A 27,272-nucleotide genomic window follows, 5' to 3' on the forward strand; every position below is an offset into this window, starting at 1 on the left:
ACACCTTGTGCACCTATGTGTTATTTCACGTCATGGTATGATGTTGATTCCCCTTCTCCTGGAGTGGCAGGGGGAGATAATGAAACCTATCAAAACATTCTAGCAGCCGGAAACTCACTATGCAAGCACCCGCAAAGTATCGAGTGCAGAGCTAAAGACTATCCTGACTTAAGCATGCAACAAATTACAAATATGGGGCAAGCTGTTCAGTGCAACGTATCCTTTGGGCTGCTATGCAAGAACAGAGATCAAGCACCTCCCTTACAACGGTGCTTTGACTATGAGATAAGACTTTTGTGTTGTGATGATTATAGTCGTTGCACAACCTCAACACCCCCAGTAACAACTTCAACAAGCACCAGAGAAACCACAACTTCAGAAACTACTGCCAGCACAGTCATTACCACAAGTAGTCCCTACACCAGCACAAGCATAAAAACTACAACATTATCGATCACAACCACGGCTCCCAGAACAACCACAATCAGCTCAGGAAGCACAACAACCAAAAAACTTACATCTCCTAAAATTTCACTTTCAACCATAAGTACTCCAACAGCAACAACCACCTATGTCAGAAGCACTATTCCAACCTCATCAGTGACCACCACTACTCCCTCGAGAACCACCAGCTCAGAAACCACAACACCACAAACTACAAGTTCAACAACATCTGGCACTACTACACCGAGAACTATGTCTTCCATTCACCCAATCACACCTTGTGCACCTATGTGTTATTTGACGCCATGGTATGATGTTGATTCCCCTTCTCCTGGAGTGGCAGGGGGAGATAATGAAACCTATCAAAACATTCTAGCAGCCGGAAACTCACTATGCAAGCACCCGCAAAGTATCGAGTGCAGAGCTAAAGACTATCCTGACTTAAGCATGCAACAAATTACAAATATGGGGCAAGTTGTTCAGTGCAATGTATCCTTTGGACTGCTATGCAAGAACAGTGATCAAGCACCTCCCTTACAACGGTGCTTTGACTATGAGATAAGACTTTTGTGTTGTGATGATTATAGTCGTTGCACAACCACAACACCCCCAGTAACAACTTCAACAAGCACCAGAGAAACCACAACTTCAGAAACTACTGCCAGCACAGTCGTTACCACAAGTAGTCCCTACACCAGCACAAGCATAAAAACTACAACATTATCGATCACAACCATGGCTCCCAGAACAACCACAATCAGCTCAGGAAGCACAACTACCACAAAACTTACATCTCCTAAAATTTCACTTTCAACCATAAGTACTCCCACAACAGCAACAACCACCTATGTCAGAAGCACTAGTCCAACCTCATCAGTGACCACCACTACTCCCTCGAGAACCACCAGCTCAGAAACCACAACACCACAAACTACAAGTTCAACAACATCTGGCACTACTACACCGAGAACTGTGTCTTCCATTCACCCAATCACATCTTGTGCACCTATGTGTTATTTGACGCCATGGTATGATGTTGATTCCCCTTCTCCTGGAGTTGGAGGGGGAGATAATGAAACCTATCAAAACATTCTAGCAGCCGGAAACTCACTATGCAAGCACCCGCAAAGTATCGAGTGCAGAGCTAAAGACTATCCTGACTTAAGCATGCAACAAATTACAAATATGGGGCAAGTTGTTCAGTGCAATGTATCCTTTGGACTGCTATGCAAGAACAGTGATCAAGCACCTCCCTTACAACGGTGCTTTGACTATGAGATAAGACTTTTGTGTTGTGATGATTATAGTCGTTGCACAACCACAACACCCCCAGTAACAACTTCAACAAGCACCAGAGAAGCCACAACTTCAGAAACTACTGCCAGCACAGTCGTTACCACAAGTAGTCCCTACACCAGCACAAGCTTAAAAACTACAACATTATCAATCACAACCACAGCTCCCAGAACAACAACAAGCAGCTCAGGAAGCACAACTACCACAAAACTTACATCTCCTAAAATTTCACTTTCAACCATAAGTACTCCAACAGCAACAACCACCTATGTCAGAAGCACTACTCCAACCTCATCAGTGACCACCACTACTCCCTCGAGAACTACCAGTTCAGAAACCACAACCCCACAAACTACAAGTTCAACAACATCTGGCACTACTACACCGAGAACTATGTCTTCCATTCACCCAATCACACCTTGTGCACCTATGTGTTATTTGACGCCATGGTATGATGTTGATTCCCCTTCTCCTGGACTGGCAGGGGGAGATAATGAAACCTATCAAAACATTCTAGCAGCCGGAAACTCACTATGCAAGCACCCGCAAAGTATCGAGTGCAGAGCTAAAGACTATCCTGACTTAAGCATGCAACAAATTACAAATATGGGGCAAGTTGTTCAGTGCAATGTATCCTTTGGACTGCTATGCAAGAACAGTGATCAAGCACCTCCCTTACAACGGTGCTTTGACTATGAGATAAGACTTTTGTGTTGTGATGATTATAGTCGTTGCACAACCACAACACCCCCAGTAACAACTTCAACAAGCACCAGAGAAACCACAACTTCAGAAACTACTGCCAGCACAGTCATTACCACAAGTAGTCCCTACACCAGCACAAGCATAAAAACTACAACATTATCGATCACAACCACGGCTCCCAGAACAACCACAATCAGCTCAGGAAGCACAACAACCAAAAAACTTACATCTCCTAAAATTTCACTTTCAACCATAAGTACTCCAACAGCAACAACCACCTATGTCAGAAGCACTATTCCAACCTCATCAGTGACCACCATTACTCCCTCGAGAACTACCAGCTCAGAAACCACAACCCCACAAACTACAAGTTCAACAACATCTGGCACTACTACACCGAGAACTATGTCTTCCATTCACCCAATCACACCTTGTGCACCTATGTGTTATTTGACGTCATGGTATGATGTTGATTCCCCTTCTCCTGGAGTGGCAGCGGGAGATAATGAAACCTATCAAAACATTCTAGCAGCAGGAAACTCACTATGCAAGCACCCGCAAAGTATCGAGTGCAGAGCTAAAGACTATCCTGACTTAAGCATGCAACAAATTACAAATATGGGGCAAGTTGTTCAGTGCAATGTATCCTTTGGACTGCTATGCAAGAACAGTGATCAAGCACCTCCCTTACAACGGTGCTTTGACTATGAGATAAGACTTTTGTGTTGTGATGATTATAGTCGTTGCACAACCACAACACCCCCAGAAACAACTTCAACAAGCACCAAAGGAACCACAGCTTCAGAAACTACTGCCAGCACAGTCGTTACCACAAGCAGTCCCTATACCAGCACAAGCTTAAAAACTACAACATTATCAATCACAACCACAGCTCCCAGAACAACAACAAGCAGCTCAGGAAGCACAACTACCACAAAACTTACATCTCCTAAAATTTCACTTTCAACCATAAGTAATCCAACAGCAACAACCACCTATGTCAGAAGCACTACTCCAACCTCATCAGAGACCACCACTACTCCCTCGAGAACTACCAGTTCAGAAACCACAACCCCACAAACTACAAGTTCAACAACATCTGGCACTACTACACCGAGAACTATGTCTTCCATTCACCCAATCACACCTTGTGCACCTATGTGTTATTTCACGTCATGGTATGATGTTGATTCCCCTTCTCCTGGAGTGGCAGCGGGAGATAATGAAACCTATCAAAACATTCTAGCAGCCGGAAACTCACTATGCAAGCACCCGCAAAGTATCGAGTGCAGAGCTAAAGACTATCCTGACTTAAGCATGCAACAAATTACAAATATGGGGCAAGCTGTTCAGTGCAACGTATCCTTTGGGCTGCTATGCAAGAACAGAGATCAAGCACCTCCCTTACAACGGTGCTTTGACTATGAGATAAGACTTTTGTGTTGTGATGATTATAGTCGTTGCACAACCACAACACCCCCAGTAACAACTTCAACAAGCACCAGAGAAACCACAACTTCAGAAACTACTGCCAGCACAGTCATTACCACAAGTAGTCCCTACACCAGCACAAGCATAAAAACTACAACATTATCGATCACAACCACGGCTCCCAGAACAACCACAATCAGCTCAGGAAGCACAACAACCAAAAAACTTACATCTCCTAAAATTTCACTTTCAACCATAAGTACTCCAACAGCAACAACCACCTATGTCAGAAGCACTACTCCAACCTCATCAGTGACCACCACTACTCCCTCGAGAACCACCACCTCAGAAACCACAACACCACAAACTACAACATCTGGCACTACTACACCGAGAACTATGTCTTCCATTCACCCAATCACACCTTGTGCACCTCTGTGTTATTTGACGCCATGGTATGATGTTGATTCCTCTTCTCCTGGAGTGGCAGGGGGAGATAATGAAACCTATCAAAACATTCTAGCAGCAGGAAACTCAGTATGCAAGCACCCAGAAAGTATCGAGTGCAGAGCTAAAGACTACCCTGACTTAAGCATGCAACAAATTAGAAATATGGGACAAGTTGTTCAGTGCAACGTATCATTTGGACTACTATGCAAGAATAGAGATCAAGCACCACCCGTAGAACGGTGCTTTGACTATGAGATAAGAGTTTTGTGTTGTGATGATTATAGTCTTTGCACAACCACATCCCCCACAGTAACAACTTCAACAAGCACCAGAGAAACCGCAACTTCAGAAACTACTGCCAGCACAGTCATTACCATAAGCAGTCCCTACACCCGCACAAGCATAAAAACAACAACATTTCTTATAACCACCTTTACTCCCCGAACAGCAGCAGGCAGCTCAGGAACCTCAGCCAGTTCACCCTTAACAACAAAAACTTCTACAAGCTCCAAGGAAACTGCAACTTCAGTAGCTGCAGAGACTACTATCACCACTGTATTTACTGCAAGCAGAATTGAAACTACTACACCATCCAGAACTATTACCTCAGGAGTTAGTCCAACTGGCCATGTTACATCATCATCACGTTTTCTTTCCTCAACTTCTAAGGAATATTCTTCTGTTTCCTCCTTAACTAGAATTCGTTCTTCATTCTCAACATTGGCTAATGTTACATCTTCCAAATCTTTCCATTTTACTTCTTTTCCTGTATCTTCCAGAGGAATTCCCTGCTTCTGTGTTATTAATGATATTCATTTTGCTTCTGGTAAGTAATTTTTATTTTACAACTATTTCTATTCTGTCAATATTCTTCTTTTAGTCCTTTGAATTTCTTTCAGTTTTTTTCTTTCTCTCCTTCCTTTTAATAGTAAAATTAATTAGGATATCATCTGTCTTAGTCTTGTATTTCCTCATATGCATACTGTAATTGTGTCTACATTGCATTCTTTCAGAATCTATCAAGGATAACCAAATAGTAGCATCATCTTCATTTTCAGTGTTTATTTATATCATGCTTTTCCAGCAACAGAGTTCGCAGTGTGCTTTTGTTATAGTAATTGCAACATGTAGGGATTAATGGCAAGGATCAGGAAATAATATAGCACAATATAGGCAATGGAATTCTTAAAACATTTAGAGTAATACACATCAACTTTAGCAACTGTATCCGTTCTCCACCCAGATGGCGAGCCTTTTTATTGGCACATCTGCTCTTGTTTTGAGCTGAATTTCCCTAGAAATTCACTGTAAGAGTGTCCCTTCCACATACAAACACCCTCATACAGGTTCCCTCACTATCTGGCGCACACACACATCCCCTCATATAGGCTCCCTCTCTGAAACCCACAGTCAAGCATGCCGCGCACTACTCCTCTTACCAACCAAGCTGTCTTTAGCACTCCCCCACAACCCCCTCCTCTCTCACACACACATTCTCTCTCACCGGCATCCCCCTCCCCTCATATAGGCTCCCTCTCTTTGAAACCCACATGCATTCCCCCACCCACCCTCTCTTACCTCCCATGCTCTCTCTCATACCCTCCCCACCCCCTCTCACCAACCATGCTGTCACCCCCCCCCCCCTCTCTCACATACTGTTGTGTTCATGCCTGTTCTCGCCCTCGCCCCACCCTCTCTACCTTAGAAGCAACTCCCTTCGAGTCTGACGGACAGATGCTGCCGCGGCTTCTCCTCGCCGTTCTTCCTGGAATCCCTGGGCTGGCCTGACGCTGTGGATCCGCCATGTTCCTGATGACGTAAGGGCGTACGCGCTCACTCGCGCTCCAGAGTTTTTACTGACAAGGGCGCAAACCTCAGGGGCGTCCCCCCGTAGTGATGTCATCCGCTTCTAGTTTAAATGGTCTTTACTTGCAGCTACGAATTGAGTTAGCAAGGGGTTTGATTGCGGGGATCATTCCGACGCGCTTCATCCTCCGCTGGTCTGCCTCCACCACATTACCTAGGGGTACCCGCTCCTCGGGGACCCTGCTCTTTCTCTTCTTGATTTCAGTTTGCTAAGACGGGATCCAGTACTCGCTCCTCGAGGGCCTACATCCCTGAATGCTCAGAAGACTCCTTACTACCTGGAAGCAATCGCAGACATGAACACAGTGAGTTCTATTACAGATAGGAACGGGTACTCGTTCCACGAGAGCCTATGTTCCTAATCTCCGAAGACTCCCTTCAGTCTAAGACATTATCGCAGGTACGGAGATCATGAGTCATTATTATAAATTGCAGATAGGAACCGGTACTCTGTCGACGAGGGCTCATGTTCCTAAATCCCTTCACAACTCTCTTCTATATCAGAAGCTATTATCATATACCTATATCTGTCATTACTATTATAGATTGCAGATAGGAACCGGCACTCGCTCCACGAGGGCTTATGTTCCTAAAACCCTCCAAAGACTATCTTCTATTCCATAAGCCATCTCATACACAGATATTGTGAGTTCTCATTCCAGATTACATATAGGAACCAGCACTCGCCTACGGCTCCTATTCCTGAATACTGAAGATTCTCTGTTGCATAGAGACCATTACAGATCTACAATTGTGAGTGTATCATCTACTACTGGTTATGTATCCAGCATACCCTGGCTACTCACTATCTGTAGTCTCTCTCTACAGCTCAACAACCCAGAGACCTCAATTCCAGTATCAGAGGGACTTCAACCCTGCCAGGGCACATCAGCTCACTATTGCCACCTCTGGTGGTTCTACTTCCAGTCTAATAAAGAACTATCTGTGTTTGTCTCCATATTCCAACCTAGCCGGTGGTCCCTCTCAGGACATCCTCTTGAAGGCGCTGTCATCTGCCATCGGCCCAGGGATTCACCAATTTACCTCAAGTGTTCATTCCTTACACTACTAGAGCAGTTATTATACGACTGCCACTCTGTGGGTAGCCAACCCACTACGGAACACTAACTCCGCCTACGGAGTATTACAATTTTTAGCTCTTCCCCTTGGCAGGGTGATCCATAACCAATTGCTACCTCCCTGGCAGACTTATAACAGATTGCCAACGCCTCTTCGTGGCGGGATAAGGTATTACAGATTCTAACTCCACCCCTGGGGAGAAATTCCTATAGATTGCTACTCCTAGCAGCAGGGATTGACAACAGATTGCTAACCCCTCCCTCTTCAGGAGGAGATCCATATCAGATTGCCAACTCCTCTCTCTACAGGAGCTTGATAACAGATTGCTACCTCCAAGCATCAGATTTATAACACACACACATTCTCTCTCACTGGCATCCCCCCCCCCCCCATGCTCTCTCTCACACCCTCCAAACCTCCTGCTCACCAATCATGCTCTCTGTCACCCCCCCCCCCCCCCTTTGACATACACATTCTCTCTCACCGGCATCCCCCTCCCCAATGCTCTCTCTCACCCTCTCCCCACCCCATGCTCTCTGTCATCCCCCCTCTCTCACATACACATTCTCTCTCACCGTCATCCCCCTCCCCAATGCTCTCTCTCACACTCTCCCCACCCCATGCTCACCAACCATGCCCTCTCTGTCACACCCCCCCTCACATACACATTCTCTCTCACTGGCACCCCTCCCCCACATGCTCTCTCTCACACCCTCCAAACCTCCTGCTCACCAACCATTCTCTCTGTCACCCCTCTCTCTCACACACACATATTCTCTCTCACTGACATCCCCCCTATGCTCTCTCTCAACCCCTCCCCACCCCCGCTTACCAACCATGCTCTCTGTCATCCCCCCCCTCTCTCACATACACATTCTCTCTCACCGGCATCCCCCCCCCATGCTTTCTATCACACCCTCCTGCTCTCTCTCACCCTCCCCGACACACATTCTCTGTCACCAGCATGGCGCAGGTCCATCCACCCTCTCTTACCTCCCATGCTCTCTCTCACACCCTCTCCACCCCCCCTCTTACCAACCATGCTCTCTGTCACACACACACCCCCACACACACACACACATTGTCTCTCACCAGCATCCCCCCCATGCTCTCTCACACCCTCCTGCTGTCTCACCATCCCTGACACATATTCTCTGGCATCCCCCTCCCCTCATATAGCTCCCTCTCTCTGAAACCCACACCTACACACCCTCTCTTACCTCCCATGCTCTCTCTCACAGCCTCCCCATCCCCCCGCTCAACAACTATGCTCTCTGTCACCCCCCCTCTCTCACACACACATTCTCTCACCAGCATCCCCCCATGCTCTCTCTCACACCCTCCCCACCCCCGCTAGCCAAACATGCTCTCTGTCATCCCCCTCTATCACATACACATTCTCTCTCACTGGCATCCCCCCCCCCCCCAAATGCTCTCTCTCACACTCTCCCCACCCCATGCTCACCAACCATGCCCTCTCTGTCACCCCCCCCCCCCTCACATACACATTCTCTCTCACTGGCATCCTCCCCCCATGCTCTCTCTCACACCCTCCAAACCTCCTGCTCACCAACCATGCTCTCTGTCACCCCTCTCTCACACACACACATATTCTCTCTCACCGACATCCCCCCATGCTCTCTCTCACACCCTCCCCACCCCCCGCTTACCAACCATGCTCTCTGTCATCCCCCCCTCTCTCACATACAAATTCTCTCTCACCGGCATTCCTCCCCCCCCCAATGTTCTCTCTCACACCCTCCCCACCCCATGCTCACCAACCATGCTCTCTGTCACCCCCCCCCCCTTTCACATACACATTCTCTCTCACCGGCATCCCCCCCATGCTCTCTGTCACACCCCTCTCTCACACACACACCTCCCCTCAAATAGGCTCGTCTCTGAAACCTACACTCAAGCATCCCCCACCCACCCTCTCTTACCTCCCATGCTCTCTCATACCCTCCCCACCTACCTCTCACCAACCATGCTCTCTGTCACTCCCCTCTCTCACATACACATTCCCTCTCACCGGCATCCCCCCCCCCCCATGCTTTCTATCACACCCTCCTGCTCTCTCTAACCCTCCCCAACACACATTTTCTGTCACCAGCATGGTGTGGGTCCATCCACCCTCTCTTACCTCCCATGCTCTCTCTCACACCCTCTCCACCCCCCCCCCTCTTACCAACCATGCTCTCTGTCACATCCCACCCCACACACACACACATTGTCTCTCACCAGCATCCCCCCCCATGCTCTCTCACACCCTCCTGCTGTCTCTCACCCTCCCTGACACACATTCTCTCTCACTGGCATCCCCCTCCCCTCATATAGCTCCCTCTCTCTGAAACCCACACTCAAGCATCCACCCACCCACCCTCTCTTACCTCCCATGCTCTCTCTTACAGCCTCCCCATCTCTCCGCTCAACAACTATGCTCTCTGTCACCCCCCCCCCCACTCTCTCACACACACATTCTCTCACCAGCATCCCCCTATGCTCTCTCTCTCACATCCTCCCTACCCCCCTCTCACCAACCATGCTGTCACCCCCCCTCTCTCACACACACATTGTCTCTCACCGGCATCCCCCCCCCCCCATGCTCTGTTTCACACCCTCCTGCTCTCTCTCACCCTCCCCTCCCCGACAAATATTATCTCTCACCGGCAAGCCGCAGGACCTGCGTTGTTCACGGCGAAGATGAAGGCCTGGCACACCATTCGCGACACACGGGGGTCTTCCATTTTTGGCATGATCAGAAAACAGCAGCATAGATCCAAAAATATCAGAGGAGACCCCAGCATGCCACGAACAGAGCGCGTCCCGCGGCACACGCTCCATTTGCGGCGAAGATGAAGGCCCGGGCGCGCTGATCACGGCACATGGAGGCCTTCTCTTTTGGCTGCGAACGGTGCACCAGGCCTTCCTCCTCGCCGCAAATGGAGTGTGTGCTGCGGGACGCGCTCCGTTTGCTGCATGCCAGGGTCTCCTCTGCTATATTTTGCCTCTCCCGTGATGGCCGCTGTCCTTCCTTCCTGTGCTGTGTTTGAGCCACCTGCGCCATCTATCAGCGGGCTAGGAAACTCAATGCCACTCAAAATTAGACTGCAGAGAAGCTTTAAACTTTTCAAAGTAAGTCTAAAAACCTGGCTTTTTAAACAGGCTTTTTATAAGGAGAACGAAGAAAACAAATGAGCGCATAAGTAAGCACCAAGCAATCAGTTTTTAAAATTTTTCTTTCCTATCTCCTAATACATATTAGAGTGTTAAATTTATATAGGAACCATAAAGAAGTTTTATCAACCAACATATAAGCAAAATCAACACATAGCTTTTTATATTATAAAAACATGTTCACTAATGGCACATCTATAATATGTAATCTATACCAATCAACTTTTAATACTATTTGTGCCTTTTTGTAAACCGTTGTGATGGTGAATTAACTTAACAACGGTATAGAAAAGATTTTAAATAAATATAAATAAATAAATATTATAGCGCAATCTATCGACGGGCTGCGGAACATCCGCAGTCACTGATGGACACACTCCAAGCCCGATATATTATGGATTCTTGTTCCTATATATGATAGAGGAATTCTGTGAGTGTAAACACCGTTTTGCAGTGTGTTTATTCTGAGTTCAGATCATATGCTAATTCAAAAAGCCAGTTCTTGAAAAATGTTTTAACGTTAGGAGATCAGAACCAATTCTTATGTTTGGTGGGAGAATGTATGAGTGTTTGATTTGATCCTGTAAAAGTTCTGTTATTGGTATAGGTGAGGCATATTTCTGTTGTGTAAGTGGACCCTTGCTGTGAGATGAGGTTGGCGCTACCCACAGAGAAGAGCCCTACAGGTCCTCACTCTTGGCAGGTTGAGTCCTCAGGTGCCAGGGCTGGATGAACTTAGGCACAAAGCTCCGTGCAGAGATGAATCCTTCGCATGAAGAGACATTTGGCCAGCAAGAAGAGAACAAAGTCAGTCTAAGCAGAGTTCGGGGCAAGCAGACGACAGCAGAGACAAGAGCAGACTGAGATCAGGGTAGGCAGCATTCAACAAGACGAAAAGCAAGCAGAGGTCACAAGGCAGGCAGAAATCCAATGTCGTTGAGAAGAGGTCCAAAGTCAAGTCAGGAATCCAAATGAAGATGAAGCCTGGGGTCTAAGCCAAAGTAAAGCCAAGAAGACAATCCAGGGGAAGGAAGGCAAAGTGGAACATCAGGAAGACACTGAAGACAGATAAGGAACCACCAGACGAGAACACAGGAATTCCAAAGAAGCAGGAAGGGACCAGGAACACGAAGACAAGGCACTGGAACAGAAGCAGGATCAGGAACCAGGAACGACGTGGCAAACAGCTACTCCGAGATGTTTGATGTATTGTCAAATAGTCAAACAAAACTTAACCTCAGTAGAAGAATTTTTGCTTTATATAGGTACAGTTTGTAGGACCTTCATAACCTCAGTTTGCAAATAGTTACGAACTGGAAATGGGGGCCACAGTAGCCCCTGACATAGCAAATTTATTTGTTGCTGATTTCGAGGTGAATATGATTTATCCTTCGTTGTGGTTCAGAAACATTAAATTTTGGTGCCGCTATATTGATGACATTTTCTTTATTTGGTTGGGCTCTTGTGCTGAGCTCAATAATTTTGTGACATGGTTAAACGAACAAAGTCCCCACTTAAAATTTTCAGCTCAATTTAGTGCTTTTTCCTTAGCATTTTTGGACATTGTCATCACAAAAAATGGAGATCGGTTATCTACCACCTTATATAGAAAGAAGATGGATCAGAATCAGTTTCTCAAGTATTCAAGTTGTCACCCTAGACATCTGAAAGACAGCTTACCTATTAGTCAGTTCCTCCGTTTGAGACGGCTATGTTCCTCGGTGGATGATTTCAAAGTCCAATCTAAAGTCATGTGGAGGCGATTCAGTGAACGTGGTTACCCCCGTTCAGTCATCAAAAAGGCATTTAAACGGGCGTTATTTGCCAATCGTGAGCTCTTACTTGGTTATAAATCCACTAGAGATTTTGAGGGGTCAGTGTGTGTATTACATTTTAGTAATAAAGCACAAGATGTTGTTAACATTCTACGTAAACATTGGGAAATTGTGTCTCTTCATCAGGTCCTACAGACTACTCCACAGATTTCGTTTGCAAGACAGCGCAATCTCTGGGATAAAGTTGTCCGAGCTGTTTTTCCATCCTTAATTAAGGATACTCAACAAGGATGTCATTTAGGCATGTTGCCTTGTGGCGCTTGTGAGATGTGCGGTCTGTGTATAAAAGGTTCAGTCTGGCAGGTGCCGGGTTTGAACCGCAATATTTTTTTGCATCATAGCACTGATTGTAATTCTTCCAATGTTATTTATGTCATACAGTGTCCCTGCAACATGCTGTATGTGGGTCGAACCAAGCGTAAAATCCGTACAAGATTGGTAGAACATAAAAACTGCATTAAGACCCAGAAATTATCTGCGCCTTTGGCATCTCATTGTATTGAGAAAAATCACCAATTCTGTGACTTAAGATGGTTCATTCTGGAAAAAGTTAATGTCTCATCCCGCGGAGGAGATGGTTTAAACTTACTAAACAGTTTGGAGCCCGAAGTAATCGCTACCAGGAAAATAACTTTCCAAGAGAAGAACTTCGGTCACAGGAATGCAGCAGCTCAAAAGGAAGGTGCATGAGCCATGCTAGGACAATGTTGAGGTCCCAGGACACAACAGGAGGTCGAAGAGGGGGCTTCAGCTGGAGCAGGCTCCTCATAAAACAATCAACCTAGGGCTGCACTGATATGGGCATGCCAGTGATTCCCCGATGTTACGCACTGACAGTGCTAAGGTGAACTCTGACTAAGTTGGTTTGGAGTCCAGACTCGGAAAGGTGCCAGAGGTAGTCCAACAGCTGGGATCTAAGCCATGCCCCGCACACCAGATGGAAAATCTTTTCCACTTCAAGCTGTAAGACTTCCTGGTTAGAGACTTCCTAGAAGCCACTAGCACCTGGGAGATGCAGTCCGAAAGAGTCAAAGACTGAAGGACTACACGCTCAACATCCAAGCTGTCAGGGCCAACGCCCGGAGGTTTAGATGGCGCAGGGCACCCTAATTCTGTGTGATCAGATCGGGCGCGGTCCCCAGCCTGACAAGGGCATGAACTGACAGGTCTTGCTGGAGCGGAAAGCAGACCTGTCGGGGCCAGAAAGGTGCCACTAGGATCATGGTCCCTCTGTCCTGTTAAAGCTTCAGCAGCATCTTCAAGAGGAGAAGTAGAGGAGAGTACGCATATAGCAGGCCCATCCTCCAGTGGAGAGAGAAGACATTGCATGCTGGATGTTCATCCCCTGACAACAGGGAGCAGAACGTGTTCACCTTGTAGTTGTGTGGGGAGGCGAAGAGATTCACATCCGGCATACCCCACCGATGAAATAGCTCAGCCGGTACCTGAAGGTACCGGCTGAGCTGTTTGAAGTTGTTGGAAGGAGCAATTCAGGTGGTTGGTGGTTGTTGGAAGGAGCAATTCAGGTGGTCCGCCAAATTGTTCAGTGTTGCGTCCGTCAGTCTTCGACGGCTTCGCCCCACTTGCCTCACCTTATTCTCGGCTCCTCCTGCTTACCTGGGCAAGATGGGTAGTGCCGCGTCTTCCAGCCGACCTCTCTGGCATTCCCAGAATGGCTATAGTGCAGCCTTCTGCCATTGCTCCTCCCAGGTACCTACTAGGATGTTCACGCACGCAACCCACGTCTTTGTACCACCCTTGGCGCGAACCTCGAGGGCGTTCCCTCATGCTGACGTCACACCATCCGGGTATATTACCATCATCAATTTGCTAGCTCCCCGAGTTAGCAAGGACTCGAATCCATTCCTGTCTATGCTACTCTGCCGCTTCCGTGCTGCCGCAGGGAGCTCTCTCTCTCTCTGCCCTTCAGGGTACATGCTAACCTGGGTACCCACTCCTCATGGGCCCTCTGTTTTATTTCAGGTTCCTTTCAGGGAACAGGTACTCGCTCCTCGAGGGCCTGCTCTCCCTGCCTCGGTGCCTGTACCTTCAACTACATACCTGGTGGAATCGCATATCAACAGCTATCACCTAGTGAGTACTCTAACTCTCAGTCTATCTCATCCACAGTATCTCCTCGCTGGGAGACCTGCTGCGGAACCTCCTGACGTCATCTAGGAGAGAAGGGCTCCCTCTGCCGAGGTCCCTGAGATTACAACTACAGACTGCCTCACTACTGCCACCTCTGGTGGAGATCTCAAGCTGTTTAATAAAAGATTTATCCTGTGTTTTGTGTGTACGAGTCTAGCCCAGTACTGTGGCTCCTCACGGGGCTCCTCCCCGTGGGGGTAGTCATCTCCATAGCACCCAAGGATCCACAAAACACACATTATCACAACATTCAGATGGTCAGGCAGGTATGTCACTCGCAGCAACATCCCCTGTGACAGGGCCCAGGTCCACACCTGCACTGCCTTGTGACAGAGTCAGGACTTCCTTGTGAGACAACCGGTCTCTGAATGCCCACAAGGCATAACGGATCACCCGAAGCTCCAGGAAGTTTATTTGACAGCAAGCTTCAAGAGCAGTCCAGAGACCCTTCGTGTGGGCGCCGTCCACATGGGCTCCCCAGCCCTGAGGAGAGGCGTTGGTGGTGAGGATCACCTGAGGTGGAGTGGTTTGGAAAGGAATTCCCCTCTTCAAGTTGGAGAGGTCTTTCCACCAGGACAGGAACGTCCACAAAGGTTCTGTGACTGCAATGCGAGTCTCGAGGTTCTGGGAGGCCTGTCGCCATTGTGATCGCAAAGCCCATTGAGCCCTTCGCTTGCACAGACAGGCAAGAGGGGTAACATGGACGGAAGCCACCATGAGGCCTAGCAGGTTGAGCGGAAGGCAGGCAGATACCTGCCTGCTGTTCCGAACAAGGGTGGCCAGCAAGGCAAGGGCAAGAGCCCAATCCCTGGGCAGAAATGCTCTCGCTTGCGCCGTATCCAATCTGGTTTCTATGAAGTCCAGCTGGGGAGACGGACAGAGATGAGACTTGGGGTAGTTGATAACAAACACTAACGTCTGTAGAGTCTGCACTGTTAGGGCCAGAGTGCTCAAGGCCTCTGCACAAGAATCGCTCTTGACCAACCAGTTGTCCAGGTAAGGGAAGATATGTACGGACTAATGCTTGAGATAGGCGGCCACCACCACTAGGCATCTGGTGAATAGGCAGGGGGCTGAGACTAATCCGGAGGGCAGCACCCTGTACTGGTAATGGGCCTTCCCCATCACGAAGCGGAGGTACATCTGATGGCCAGGGAAGATGGCTATGTAAACGTAAGCCTCTTTGAGATCGAGGGAGCAAAGCCAGACTCCTCTTCTGAGGAGTGGGATCAGCGTGCCCAGAGAGACCATCTTGAACTTTTCTCTTGCGAGAAACTTGTTCAGTGCTCTGAGGTCAAAGATGGGGCACAAGCTACCATTCTTCTTTGGGATGAGGAAATACCTCGAATAGAACCTTCGGCCCTGCTGGTGGGGAGGAACCGGTTCTACTGCACCCACTACAAGGAAGGTGGACAGTTCCATCTGAAGTATGACCAGTCAGGTGGACGAACCCCATGATGGACATGGGGGAGAGGCCTCTGGGAGCCGGTTGAAGTTTAGAAGGTATCCCTGACGAATTATAGAAAGGTCGCAATGGTCCGATGTGATCTCTTCCCAGCGATGGGCGAAGCTCAGGAGCCTGCCTCCGACTGGGGGAATCCAATGTCAGGGATATGGTCAACTGACCTCCGCTCCCTCGCTGCCAGTCAAAAGCCCATGGCCAGGGCTTGCTGGGATGCTGGCTGGGGTCTAGGTGCTCACTGTTGGCGAGGGCAGCCCCTAGAGCTGGTACGAGGCGTGCAAGTCCTGGAGGCCAGAGAATAATATTTCCTCTGTCTGTAAAAGGGCTTCCGGGATCCTGGCCTAGAGGACATCCTGGCCAAGGACAGGGCATCTGAAGCGCTAGTGGAAAATTGTTAAAAGGTGTCATGATGGTCCTTCATTTGCACTATCGCATCCCGGACTTTATCCCTGAAGAGGTTTTCACCTATGCAGGGGAGATCGGCTAGCCTGTCTTGGACCTCCAGCCAGAGGTCAGAGGCTCTGAGCCATGCCATTCTCCTGGCACTGATGTCCACTACAGCTACGCGGGCCGCTGTCTCGAAGACATCATAGATGGACTGCACCTCATGCTTTCCAGCCTCGAGACCCAGCAGAACAATGGCCAAGAGGGCCTCCTGCTGTTGCTGGGGCAGGCCCTCAGCAAAGTCCCGGACCTGTTTCCAGAGATTGCATTTATACTGGGTCATGTATAGCGGATACGCAGCAATGTGGGCCACCATAATGGTGCTTTGGAAGACTTTCCTGCCCAAGGTGTCCAGCTCCCTTTGCTCTCGTCCCAGGAGGGCGGAGGAATGGATGCGGGAGCACCAGGCTTTTTTCAGGGCGGACTCCATGATGCCGCTTCTCAAACCCCATGACCTGCTGCACCAAGTAGGTGGCATCAGCCTTTCTATTGATGGAGAAGATAGAAACGGGGTGCTCCCACATCCAGAGGAGGAGGTCCTTGAAGATGTCATGCATAGGAACCACCGCAATCTCCTTAGGAGCAGCGACAAACTGGAGAACTTCCAGCATCTTATGTCGCGCGTCCTCCTCCGTGAGCAGCTGAAAGGGGATGGTTTCAGCCATGGCCTTGACAAAGCCTGAAAAGGACAGGTCCTTGGGGGGTGACCTGCACCGATCCTTTGGTGGGGAGGGCTCAGAAAGGGGGTCATCCGAATAAATGGAGGACGACTCCATGGAGTCATCACCCCAAGGGTCATAAGGCCCTTCTTCTTCACTGGGACCAGAGTGTCAAGTGCGAGGTCCATGAGGGGTATTAGTCCTGGACTCTAATGGCTTCAGAGGCCTCGAGGGCACTGCGGGAATCTATGGTTCCCCTGGCATCAAGGGGACAGGAGGCCAGAGGGACCTGGCAGGAGCTTGGGGAACTGTGGTCTAGGAAACATGGTCCCGGCCATATCTTCCTCCTCGGAGAACCTGATGATCGGGATCACTTCATTGGAGGGCATCAGTGGCCATTGGACAATCAAAGGCCCCTCGGGCACCAGTTGCGTCGGTAGGGTGACTAAAAGGGCGTGCAGATGCTCTAGCAGAGATGCCAATATCGATGGTGGAAGCTCAGACACCGGTATGGGGATCAGTGGAACCAGCAGCTCAATGCTCTGAAGTGCTTTGAGCACTGCGGACTGCAACCCCTGTGGTCCAACTCCTCCTGAAAATCCAGAGTGGCCAGGACTGAGGGAGGGGGACGAGGCATCACCGGCTCTTCCTCGGGTCTCCGAGGTGGCACGCTGCCCAACACTGCTAACGGTGGGGAATGCCCAGGACTACCGGGGGCATCGGAGGATGGGGCCTCCAATGGCCAATGTCACTTTGGTGGTGGCTCAGCAGCCGTCGGTGCCGTACCAGAACCTGAGCTGTGCATTGATGGCGACCAGTGGCAATGTTTGCTGGATCTCCCTCAGTGCTCGGCCCGGTCTTTCCCCAGCGCCGAGGAAGCAGAAGAACCCAATGTCCGGGAGAGCAGTGAAATCACTGAGGATCTATCACCGTTCCTGCAATCCTTGGAGATACTGGTGAAAGAAACAGCAAGGAGAAGAGTGTCAAGGGGCTTCCCGCGACCTCTCAGCATCAATGGAGCCAACGCAGGTGTAGAAGGAGTGGATTTTGAGGCCCTGAAAAGTTTCTCCATCTTATCAAGGCACACCTGACGGCCTTTGGGGGTCATCTGGTCACACAGACGGCACCCACGGATGTCATGCAAGGCCCCCAGGCAGAGGATGCAAACCTCATGTGGGTTTCTGATGGACATGATCCGCGGGCACTGGGGGCACCGACGAAAACCGGTCTACATGATAAAACACCTGGTGTGCAGTCAATGACCAGTGTTCACCATGAGGCGAATAGTCGGGGATTGACCGCAAAGTTGGAAAAAGGCAAGAAGAACAACCTACTACACCGAGAAGGCATTGACCACAAAGGGGGACCTGACAAGGAAATTAGGAAGAACCTGAAAGTTATCGAGAAGAAACACGAAAATTGAGAGCTCCACAAACCGCAAGGCAACTGCACAGTGGAAAAGAAGAGAGTGAAGCGGGACTTCGCTTGAACACGCAGATAGTGGCATGCTGGGCATGTTCAGTGTGCTAGTCAAAGCTAGACTAGAACTAGACTAGAACTAGAAGCTTCTAGAAACTTTGCCAAAATGTTTCCGTGCCAGGCTCCATCGGATGATGTCACCCACATGTGAGGACTACCATCCTGCTTGTCCTAGGAGAATCTTCTGTGCCAGGCCGGGAATGGCTTTGAAGCCTGAGAAATCCGCTGGGTCCATGGCCTTGTTGCAGAAGTGGACCCTTGGACTGAGGTGAGGTTGGCACTATCCACAAGGAGGAGCCCTACAGGTCCTCACTGTCAGCAGGCGGAAATGGCTGGAGCAGAGGTCCAACAGGAACTTCACCAATACCAGTTCTCATTCCCCTTAGGTTGAGCCCTTGGGTGCTGGGGTCAGTTGGACTTAGGCACAGACCTCTGTGCAGAGATGAAGCTGTCACAGAAGAGTCAGTTGACCAGCGGGAAGAGAACAAAGTCAGTCCAAGCAGAGGTCGGGGCAGGCAGCAGACAGCAGAGTTGAGAGCAGGCCAAGGTCATGGCAGGCTGCATTCAGCAAGATGAAAAGCAAGCAGAGGCAAGGCAAGACAGAAATCCAACGTGGTCGAGAAGAGGTCCAAAGTCAAGCCAGGATTCCAAACAAAGATGAAGTCAGGGGTCCAAGTCATGTTCAAGCCAAGGAAACAATCTGGGGGAAGGAAGGCAAGGCTGAATGTCAGGAAGATACCAAAGACAGACAAGGAACCACCAGACGAGAACATAGGAGCTTCGAAGAAGCAGGAAGGGACCAGGAATACGAAGACAAGGCACTGGATCAGAAGCAGGATCAGGAACCAGGAATGACATGGCAAACAGCTATTCCAAGGAGTCTGACCTTTTGCCAAAGCCTCTGAGACAGGGCAGAGCAGGCCTTATATAAGAGGTCTGTGACATCATCCAGGGGCGTCGTGGAGAACTTCCCGCCACGAGCCCTTTAAAGGTGCCCTAGTCGCTCACACACCTAGGGATGCCCTGCTCAGCTGAGTGGTTTTCCTAGCACGGTGCTTCGGGCCTATGCCGTGGCTGGCCGCATCTGCGACCGGGGGCTGGAGGTAAGAGCGGCTGGTCGTGGGATGGACCTGTGACTGGCCAAACGCAACAATTTCTTTTTGCACTGGTATTAAAAAAAAAACAGTGTACAAAAAATATTATTAGATATGCTTGAGATAGTGAACACTGAAGTTGGGAAGGCAGGTGTATGGCGAGGCTCCTGCAGAGGTAGACTGATGCTCAGTCCTTGAGGGCTTTCTATGCCAGAAAAGATTATGAGTGTGGAATAGTAAATAGTACATTATTGGTAGCCAGTACAGGGATTTTATAATTTGAGCCATCCTTTCAAATTTGCTTGCATTTTGTAATAGTCAGGCAGCTGCATTTTGTATGAATTGTATGCATCTGATTACTTGGGACACCAATGTAGAATGTGTTGCAATAGTCCAACTGGAAGATCGCATAGGCAACAATACACAAAAAAAGTGGATCTGTTTTAAATTATAAATATAAAACACTCATACATTGGCATAATCAGAAAGTCCATGTGATCATCAACCATTTATAATTGTAGTTCCTTCTAGTGATTTACATATTTCTCAATTCTTGTTAAGTAAATTTGAAGTGGTGCTATGTGTGGATAAGAGAAGATAAGCTACTTTCTCTGATCTGGAAAAGGATACAATAAGTTTATTTGTTCATCATTTTACCTATACATGGGGAAATAAACTGTGAGAGAAATGACTTTATCTTTCATTAATCCCAAGAATATTTGCTTTATAAATGTTTTTATTTTGTAAGAGGAAATAACAAAAAAATACAGGAACTGAAAAGTATGTAAATCAGTAGAAGGAGTTATGATTATAATGGTGGCTTATCACATGGACTTTGACTGTGATTACACTGATATTTGAGAATTTTCAAGAGCCAGGAATATTCTCAGATTGAAGGTAATATTCTTGCGTTTGGGGAAAGAGATTGAGGAAATGACCCAGGAAGGACAGGGAGATAACTGAGTAGTCAGGTGTATTGGGCACTTGAGTGCTCCTCCATATTATCGGGCGGATTTTAAATGCCCTGCTCGCGTAAATCCAGGCGGATTTACGCGAGCAGGGCCCTCGCGCGCCAGCGCGCCTATTTTGCATAGGCTGCCAGCGTGCGCAGAGCCCCGGGACGCGCGTAAGTCCCGGGGTTTTTTTAAGGGGGCGTGTCGGGGGCGGGGCCAAATGACGCGGCGTTTCGGGGGCGGGACCGGGGGCATGGCGCCGGCCCGGGGGCATGGTCGAGGCCTCCGGACCAGCCCCCGGGTCGGATGACGGCGCACCAGCAGTCCGCTGGCGCACGTAGATTTACGTCTGCTTCTAGCAGGCGTAAATCGAGGGACAAAGGTAAGGGGGTGGTTTAGATAGGGCCGGGGGGGTGGGTTAGGTAGGGGAAGGGAGGGGAAGGTGAGGGGAGGGCGAAAGAAAGTTCCCTCCGAGGCCGCTCCGATTTCGGAGCGGCCTCGGAGGGAACGGAGGCAGGCTGCGCGGCTCAGCGCGCGCAGGCTGCCCAAAATCGGCAGCCTTGCCCGCACCGATCCAGGATTTTATAAGATACGCGCGGCTATGCGCGTATCTTATAAAATCCAGTGTACTTTTGTTTGCGCTTGCTGCACGAACAAAAGTACGCGATCGTGCTCTTTTTTAAAATCTACCCCTATATGTGTAGTTAGGTCTACGGTAGAGCTAGAGTTTTATTTTAAATTGTGTTATGGGTGTTTTGACCCCTATACCAATACACAGGAGAACCAAAAATAGCCAATGATGCAGTCTTTATTGTAAGGAAAAATTGTCTTTGGTTTACAAGGTAATGGTGGAAGGAAAGAGAACAGGGTGCAGTGGCTGACTGCTATCCAGAATCCTTCAGAGAGCTAACTACTACATCTCTTTCTTATATACAGTATTCTTACTATAGGATCCATACTCCTCCCTGCCGTCATGCATTGCCAGACCTCTTATAATTTGTCATTTACTATGCACCAAAAAAGGGCAATGAGATACACTTCCTTCCTAACCCCTAGGATATCCCCCCTTCTGACCACAAGCGTTCCAGCTCTGGTTCGGCATGTCACCCCCAGCGCCTGGGCGAAATGCTTCATGCTCTCTGCTAACTGTTGACAGGCTGGCACATGCATGAGTTCCTCTTTCCTTCTGTGCTGTCTGTCAGTGTCTCTGTAAAGATGCAACTCTCCCTTTAGCTGGGGCTTTACACACATGAGCATCTTGCCTGACCTTTGGTGCTTGTTGCCAGGCAGATTTAGGTAATAAAACGATGAAGGTACAATGAATATACAATTCCGAAAAACTGTAGGCCAAAAGACAAAAATAGAAAGGAATCAATCAACTTAACAAAGTGGAATATCTATTATTACATAATCAATTACTTTAAGAACTTTTCAACACCAGAGATTTAAACAAATTCCAAATAAGAACATAAGAACATGCCATACTGGGTCAGACCAAGGGTCTATCAAGCTCAGCATCCTGTTTCCAACAGTGGCCAATCCAGGCCATAAGAACCTGGCAAGTACCCAACAACTAAGTCTATTCCATGCAATTGATGTTAGTAATAGCAATGGCTATTCTCTAAGTCAACTTGATTAATAGCAGGTAATGGACTTCTCCTCCAAGAACTTATCCAAACGTGTTTTGAACCCAGCTACACTAACTGCACTAACCACATTCCCTGGCAACAAATTAGAGTTTAATTGTGCATTGAGTGAAAAAGAATTTTCTCCGATTGGTTTTAAATGTGCCCCATGCTAACTTCATGGAGTGCCCCCTAGTTGTTCTATTATCCGAAAGAATAAATATCTGATTCACATTTACCTGTTCTAGACCTCTCATGATCTTAAAGACCTCTCTCTTATCCCCCTCAGCCGTCTCTTCTCCAAGCTGAACAGCCCTAACCTCTTCAGCCTTTCCTCATAGGGGAGCTGTTCCATCCCCTTTATCATTTTGGTTGCCCTTCTCTGTACCTTCTCCATCGCAACTATATCTTTTTTGAGATGCGGCGACCAGAATTGAACACAGTATTCAAGGTGCGGTCTCACCGTCGTGCGATACAGAGGCATGTTTGACATTTTCTGTTTTATTTACCATTCCCTTCGGCACAGAAATCCTTTTGGAAGTCGTCTGCTTCATATTTAAGAAGCTCCATGATCCGGGAGTGTGATTTTGTCAATTTTTCCCCCTTAATTGTATCACTCAACTAAAAATGTGTAAATCATCTCACAAATACATGGCATTTTCTATCTCCCTCTCAGACAGCTGTTTAGGAATATGGTAGGTGTGAGAAGAAGATAGGGGCTAAAACTAACAATGAGCATTCATCCCCCTAAAAATGTGAAAAATGTAGCACTTAGCAAATTTTAGTTTCAACTACTAATTTATCTATTTATTTATTTAACATTTTTATATACCGCAATTCATGTAGCAGAGTTACATATCATTTCGGTTTACATTATAACAATAACAGGCATGTAAGAATGCAATTACATTAAAACAGGGTAGTGAACTGGGATAAGAGTGAACAGGGTAAAAACCATAGCTTATAAAATCATAGTTATATTGAGAGTCTTTTGAGCGACTGGCTATAGCTCTGGGTGAGAAATTAGGTTAATAAATTTTACGGATTATGGATCATTATTTGTGATGAGGAAAGAGATTGCGTAATTGCAGGAGTTAGCTAGTCAATTACTACATCTGTAAATAAAATTGCATATTATATATCAATAATAATATAGGGAGTCATTTTTCAACCCCATAACTAGCCTCCAGGCCACAATTAGCACTCGCAGGCCTGCAAGCCACTTTTCAATGCAGGTACCATGGATTCTTCACTGTCCGTGAGCAGCTGCAAACATCAGCCCTATAAACCACGTGTGGGGACTGCCGGCCCCTTGTGGGTACCTTTACTTGCAGAGTAAGAATTGTGGCTAAAATCCTTGGAAAATTGACTTCTTAATTATTTAAAAGCAGACAGTCTTACAGGCAAATAGAAAAGAAATGCATTTCTACATATGCCTTACGTTTAAGCTCCTGGCACTGCTCTCGTTTTTACCTGGCTGCTCATTTCCTATCTCCTTTTCCTTTTCTCTCTTCCAGTATCTATATCCTATTTTGCTCTCACGTTTCTCTCCTCTAGCATAGTTTTTATCTCTTATTTTGCCATCTTCCCATCTGCCTCTCGTTGTACCTTAGCTCTTACCCACCTATTTGTCTCGCCACCCTACACCCTTCTGACTCCCACGCCTTCTTTTACCTACTTCTGCACCTTCTTTCTTTCCCTCCATATCCTACTTTACTCTATTTGTCTCTCCCTTCCCTCTCTCCCTTTTCTATGCATCCACCTCCCTTTCTCTTCCCCTCCCCCATTGCCACCTTCCTCTGCCACCTCCTTCCCCCAGTCCCTTCTTTCTCCGCTTGTCCCGGTGTTATTTGGGTAATGGCAGCAGCGAAGCCACATGGCCAGGTAAGAGGGGCAGCACGGGCTGCCCTTTCCTAGCAAATCCCTCACTCCTTCCCTGAGGTGTTTCATTCATACACATAAACCAATGCCCTGCCGCTGCCACTACCATCCGGCCCCATCCTCCTCCTCCTCTTAACTGCAACATTGCGCCCCATCAGTCAGGAGACACAAGACGCTGGCTGGGAGAGACAGACAAGCCTGTGAGTGTCCCGGAAGTACTGGAATACCTGGACTGTCTGTTTTAGTTTATTGCTTGCCGATTTTCCAGATTATTTCATAAATTTAAAGGACTGATTTTAACTTAAGTAACTTAAACCGATCAACTACTGCTATCTGAAAGCTGGAAAAGCTACATTCCAATCAGGGCAGAAAATGAAGAGGTCAATATTCAAAGCGCGTTCAGCGCTATTTAGCCGGACAAGTCTAGCTTATCTGGCTATTGAATATGCACATACGTTTAGCAGCCAGCACTTAGCCGAACAGGGCACTTATATAGCTAAAAGGTTAGCCACATAAATCGTGGGCATGTAGTAGGCAGATTGGAGTAGAGCAAGTTAACTGCCGACATTCGGGCCAATGCAGTAAAGTGCGCTCAGGCTGAGTGCACTGTTAATCCCCATATGGCCGCGCGTTTTCGACACGCTATTTTTACCCCTTATACAGTAAGGGGTAATAGCACGCGGAAAACGCGCGGCCAACCCCCCCGAAACTTATAGCGCCCACAACATGCAAATGCATGTTGATGGATCTATTAGTCATTCCCGCGCAATACAGAAAGTAAAATGTGCAGCCAAGCCTCACATTTTACTTTCAGAAATTAACGCCTGCCAAGGCAAGCGTTGATTTTGGCTGGCACCGGGAAAGTGTACAGAAAAGCAGAAAAAACTGCTTTTCTGTACACCCTCCGACTTAATATCATAGCGATATTAAGTCGGAGGCCCCAAAAATAAAAAAAATTAAAAATTAAAAAAAAAAAATTAAAAATCTGCCCGCAGCATGCAGGTTGGAAGACAGAGGCTCAATTTGCCGGTGTCCGTTTTCCGAACCCATGGTTGTCAGCAGGTTCGAGAATCGACTCTGGTAAAATTGAGCGTCGGCTGTCAAACCTGCTGACAGTCGCCACTTCTGTCAAAAAGGAGGCGCTAGGGACACACTAGTGTCCCTAGCGCCTCCCTTTACCGCGGCCCTAATTTGCATATGGGCCGATACTGAATCGCGCACCCAGGACACTGGCCTGTGCGTGCGTCGGGAGAGCGGGCGCTCGCCAACTCTCCTGTGACTTTTACTGTATCGGCCCGATTTGAGTGTTAGCCTCATGAGTTAAGTGGATAAGTTTAGCCGGTTATAACTAACACAACTAAATGCGGATATATACGCGTTTATTCAGCGGCTTAGCCGTGCCGAAATATTCCTTGTATCTTAGCCAGATAAGTAACTTAAACACCCAGCTTTGAATATTGACCTCATACCGTTTAGGTTGAAAGAGAAAGGCATGGGCATTAGTTGTCACTAAATTGTCTGTGCATTGCACATTACTGATTGAATACAAGTGCACCAGCATCCCTTTTCATCAAATACATTTATTTTGCAGCATTCGCAATTGTCCTTTCACAGCTTCTTCATTGTATCTGTATATCTAATTATTTATAGGGGACGTTATTTACAACATATCAGACAGTGCTGGCTGTTTCTTTTATGCAATCTGTAATCAAACCTGTCAAGTCGAGAGGTTCCAGGGTCCATGCCCTACCACAACTGTGACAAGCCCCGCCCCGTCAAGCTCACTTTCACAGTCAACTCCAGAGAGTACATTATCAACAAGAAGATCATCCCGTCAAGGAATTATCGAAACCACGCCGGTAATTCATCTAACTTGCTAATTAATTTAATAAATCAGAAGGTCAGTTCATTTCCGGGGCAATTTTCAAACCAGCTGCTTCAGTGCAAAATCCACGGGTCCTTTGTGCTTGTGGAATTTGCACCAAATTTCAAAGGGAAAATACATGTATGCTCTCCCTTTAAAATACCCAGGGAGTTTTGCACCTGATTTTTTTGTGCAGGTAGAAATTTTGCCAGACAATAATGCAGGTAGATTTGAAAATTCAATCCACATGCGCTATTTTCAGAATCTGCACAAAACATTGTCCCATGAATGCTTTCCCTCCCTCCCCCATTGCACACTTTTAGACAGATTGAGGGAGGGCAATTTTCAGACAGAAAAGTTACCCGGGTCAATTGCTGTTTGCCTGTGTAAATGGTTTTGATCTTTGCCCTCCCAAGTTATTTAGGTTCTGTAAGTCTATAGGACATGGGCGTCATCTGTAAGATTCCTTACTTACTGTCCTCCAGTGCTGTAATTTGGCCTCACTTTTGCTAGAATAGAAAATCAAGAACAGTGATTGAACCGGGGCAGGCTTACTGACCCACTGTCATGCGAGATCCAGTTTCAATTCCTGGACCTGGCTCCTGCCAGGAGGGAAGTTGGCCACCACTCAAGGCTGACCCCTACTGGATGACTTAAGCGCATGCTTGTGCTAGATCCTAGCGCAAACTGCGGCCTGCGCCTCTCAATCACGGAACTGATGCTGCAGAATTGATATAGATAGGAGGAAGGAGAGGGAATGAAAACAGGGGCTAAAACCTGGAATAGCTGTGAATGAAGGCTGATGGCAATGAAGCCCCAGTTCGGGCACATTTCAATTGACCTGGAAGCAGAAAAGAACAGGAGGCAGCAGTGATTCAAAAGAACTGTTTGAATCAGTTGTGCAGCTTTGCCACATAGATTATGCACTGCAGTTTGTTTCCCCTGCCTCTCATCTATTTACAGAAATTCTCTCTTCACTGTTATAGTCTGAAGTTTGTCAGATTTTCTATGCATTATCTTTCTGGCTAGGTATTTAAATGTCTTTCATTCTCTCACAGTCACAGTTTCTGCCTAGTTCTCAAAGATTAATTATGAGAGAAATATGTCGGCAGAAAATGACCATACGGCCTAACCGGTCTGCCCGTCCACTCCAATTGCTCAGTTCTACAATCTCTGCCACTCCCCCAGAGATGCCCTGCCTTGTCCCATGCTTTATGGAATTCAGATCCCGTCCTCGTCTCTACTTCCACTGGGAAGTTGTTCCATGCATTGACCACACTGTCTATAAAGAAATATTTCTTTAAATTACTCCTGAGTCCGCCCACTTTCACCCTCATCTAATGATCCTTCATCCCATGCCACTCAGAGACTCACTT

The 27,272-nt window shown here is 47.7% G+C and overlaps 1 protein-coding gene across 1 annotated transcript in view; it reads left to right on the forward strand.

Annotated features, from left to right (window-relative positions):
• The first annotated feature begins 48 nt into the window (after positions 1-48).
• LOC115079099 (mucin-5B-like) overlaps positions 49-27,272 on the forward strand; it is a 67,336-nt gene continuing 40,112 nt past the window's right edge. The window contains exons 1-2 of the mRNA XM_029582180.1: positions 49-5,152; positions 25,683-25,891. Coding sequence (XP_029438040.1) covers positions 175-5,152; positions 25,683-25,891 — 5,187 coding nt within the window. The 5' untranslated portion in view covers positions 49-174. The remainder of the gene's footprint in view (positions 5,153-25,682; positions 25,892-27,272) is intronic.

The sequence above is a fragment of the Rhinatrema bivittatum genome, chromosome 17, assembly GCF_901001135.1.
Source record: "Rhinatrema bivittatum chromosome 17, aRhiBiv1.1, whole genome shotgun sequence".
In the NCBI taxonomy this organism is placed as follows: domain Eukaryota; kingdom Metazoa; phylum Chordata; class Amphibia; order Gymnophiona; family Rhinatrematidae; genus Rhinatrema; species Rhinatrema bivittatum.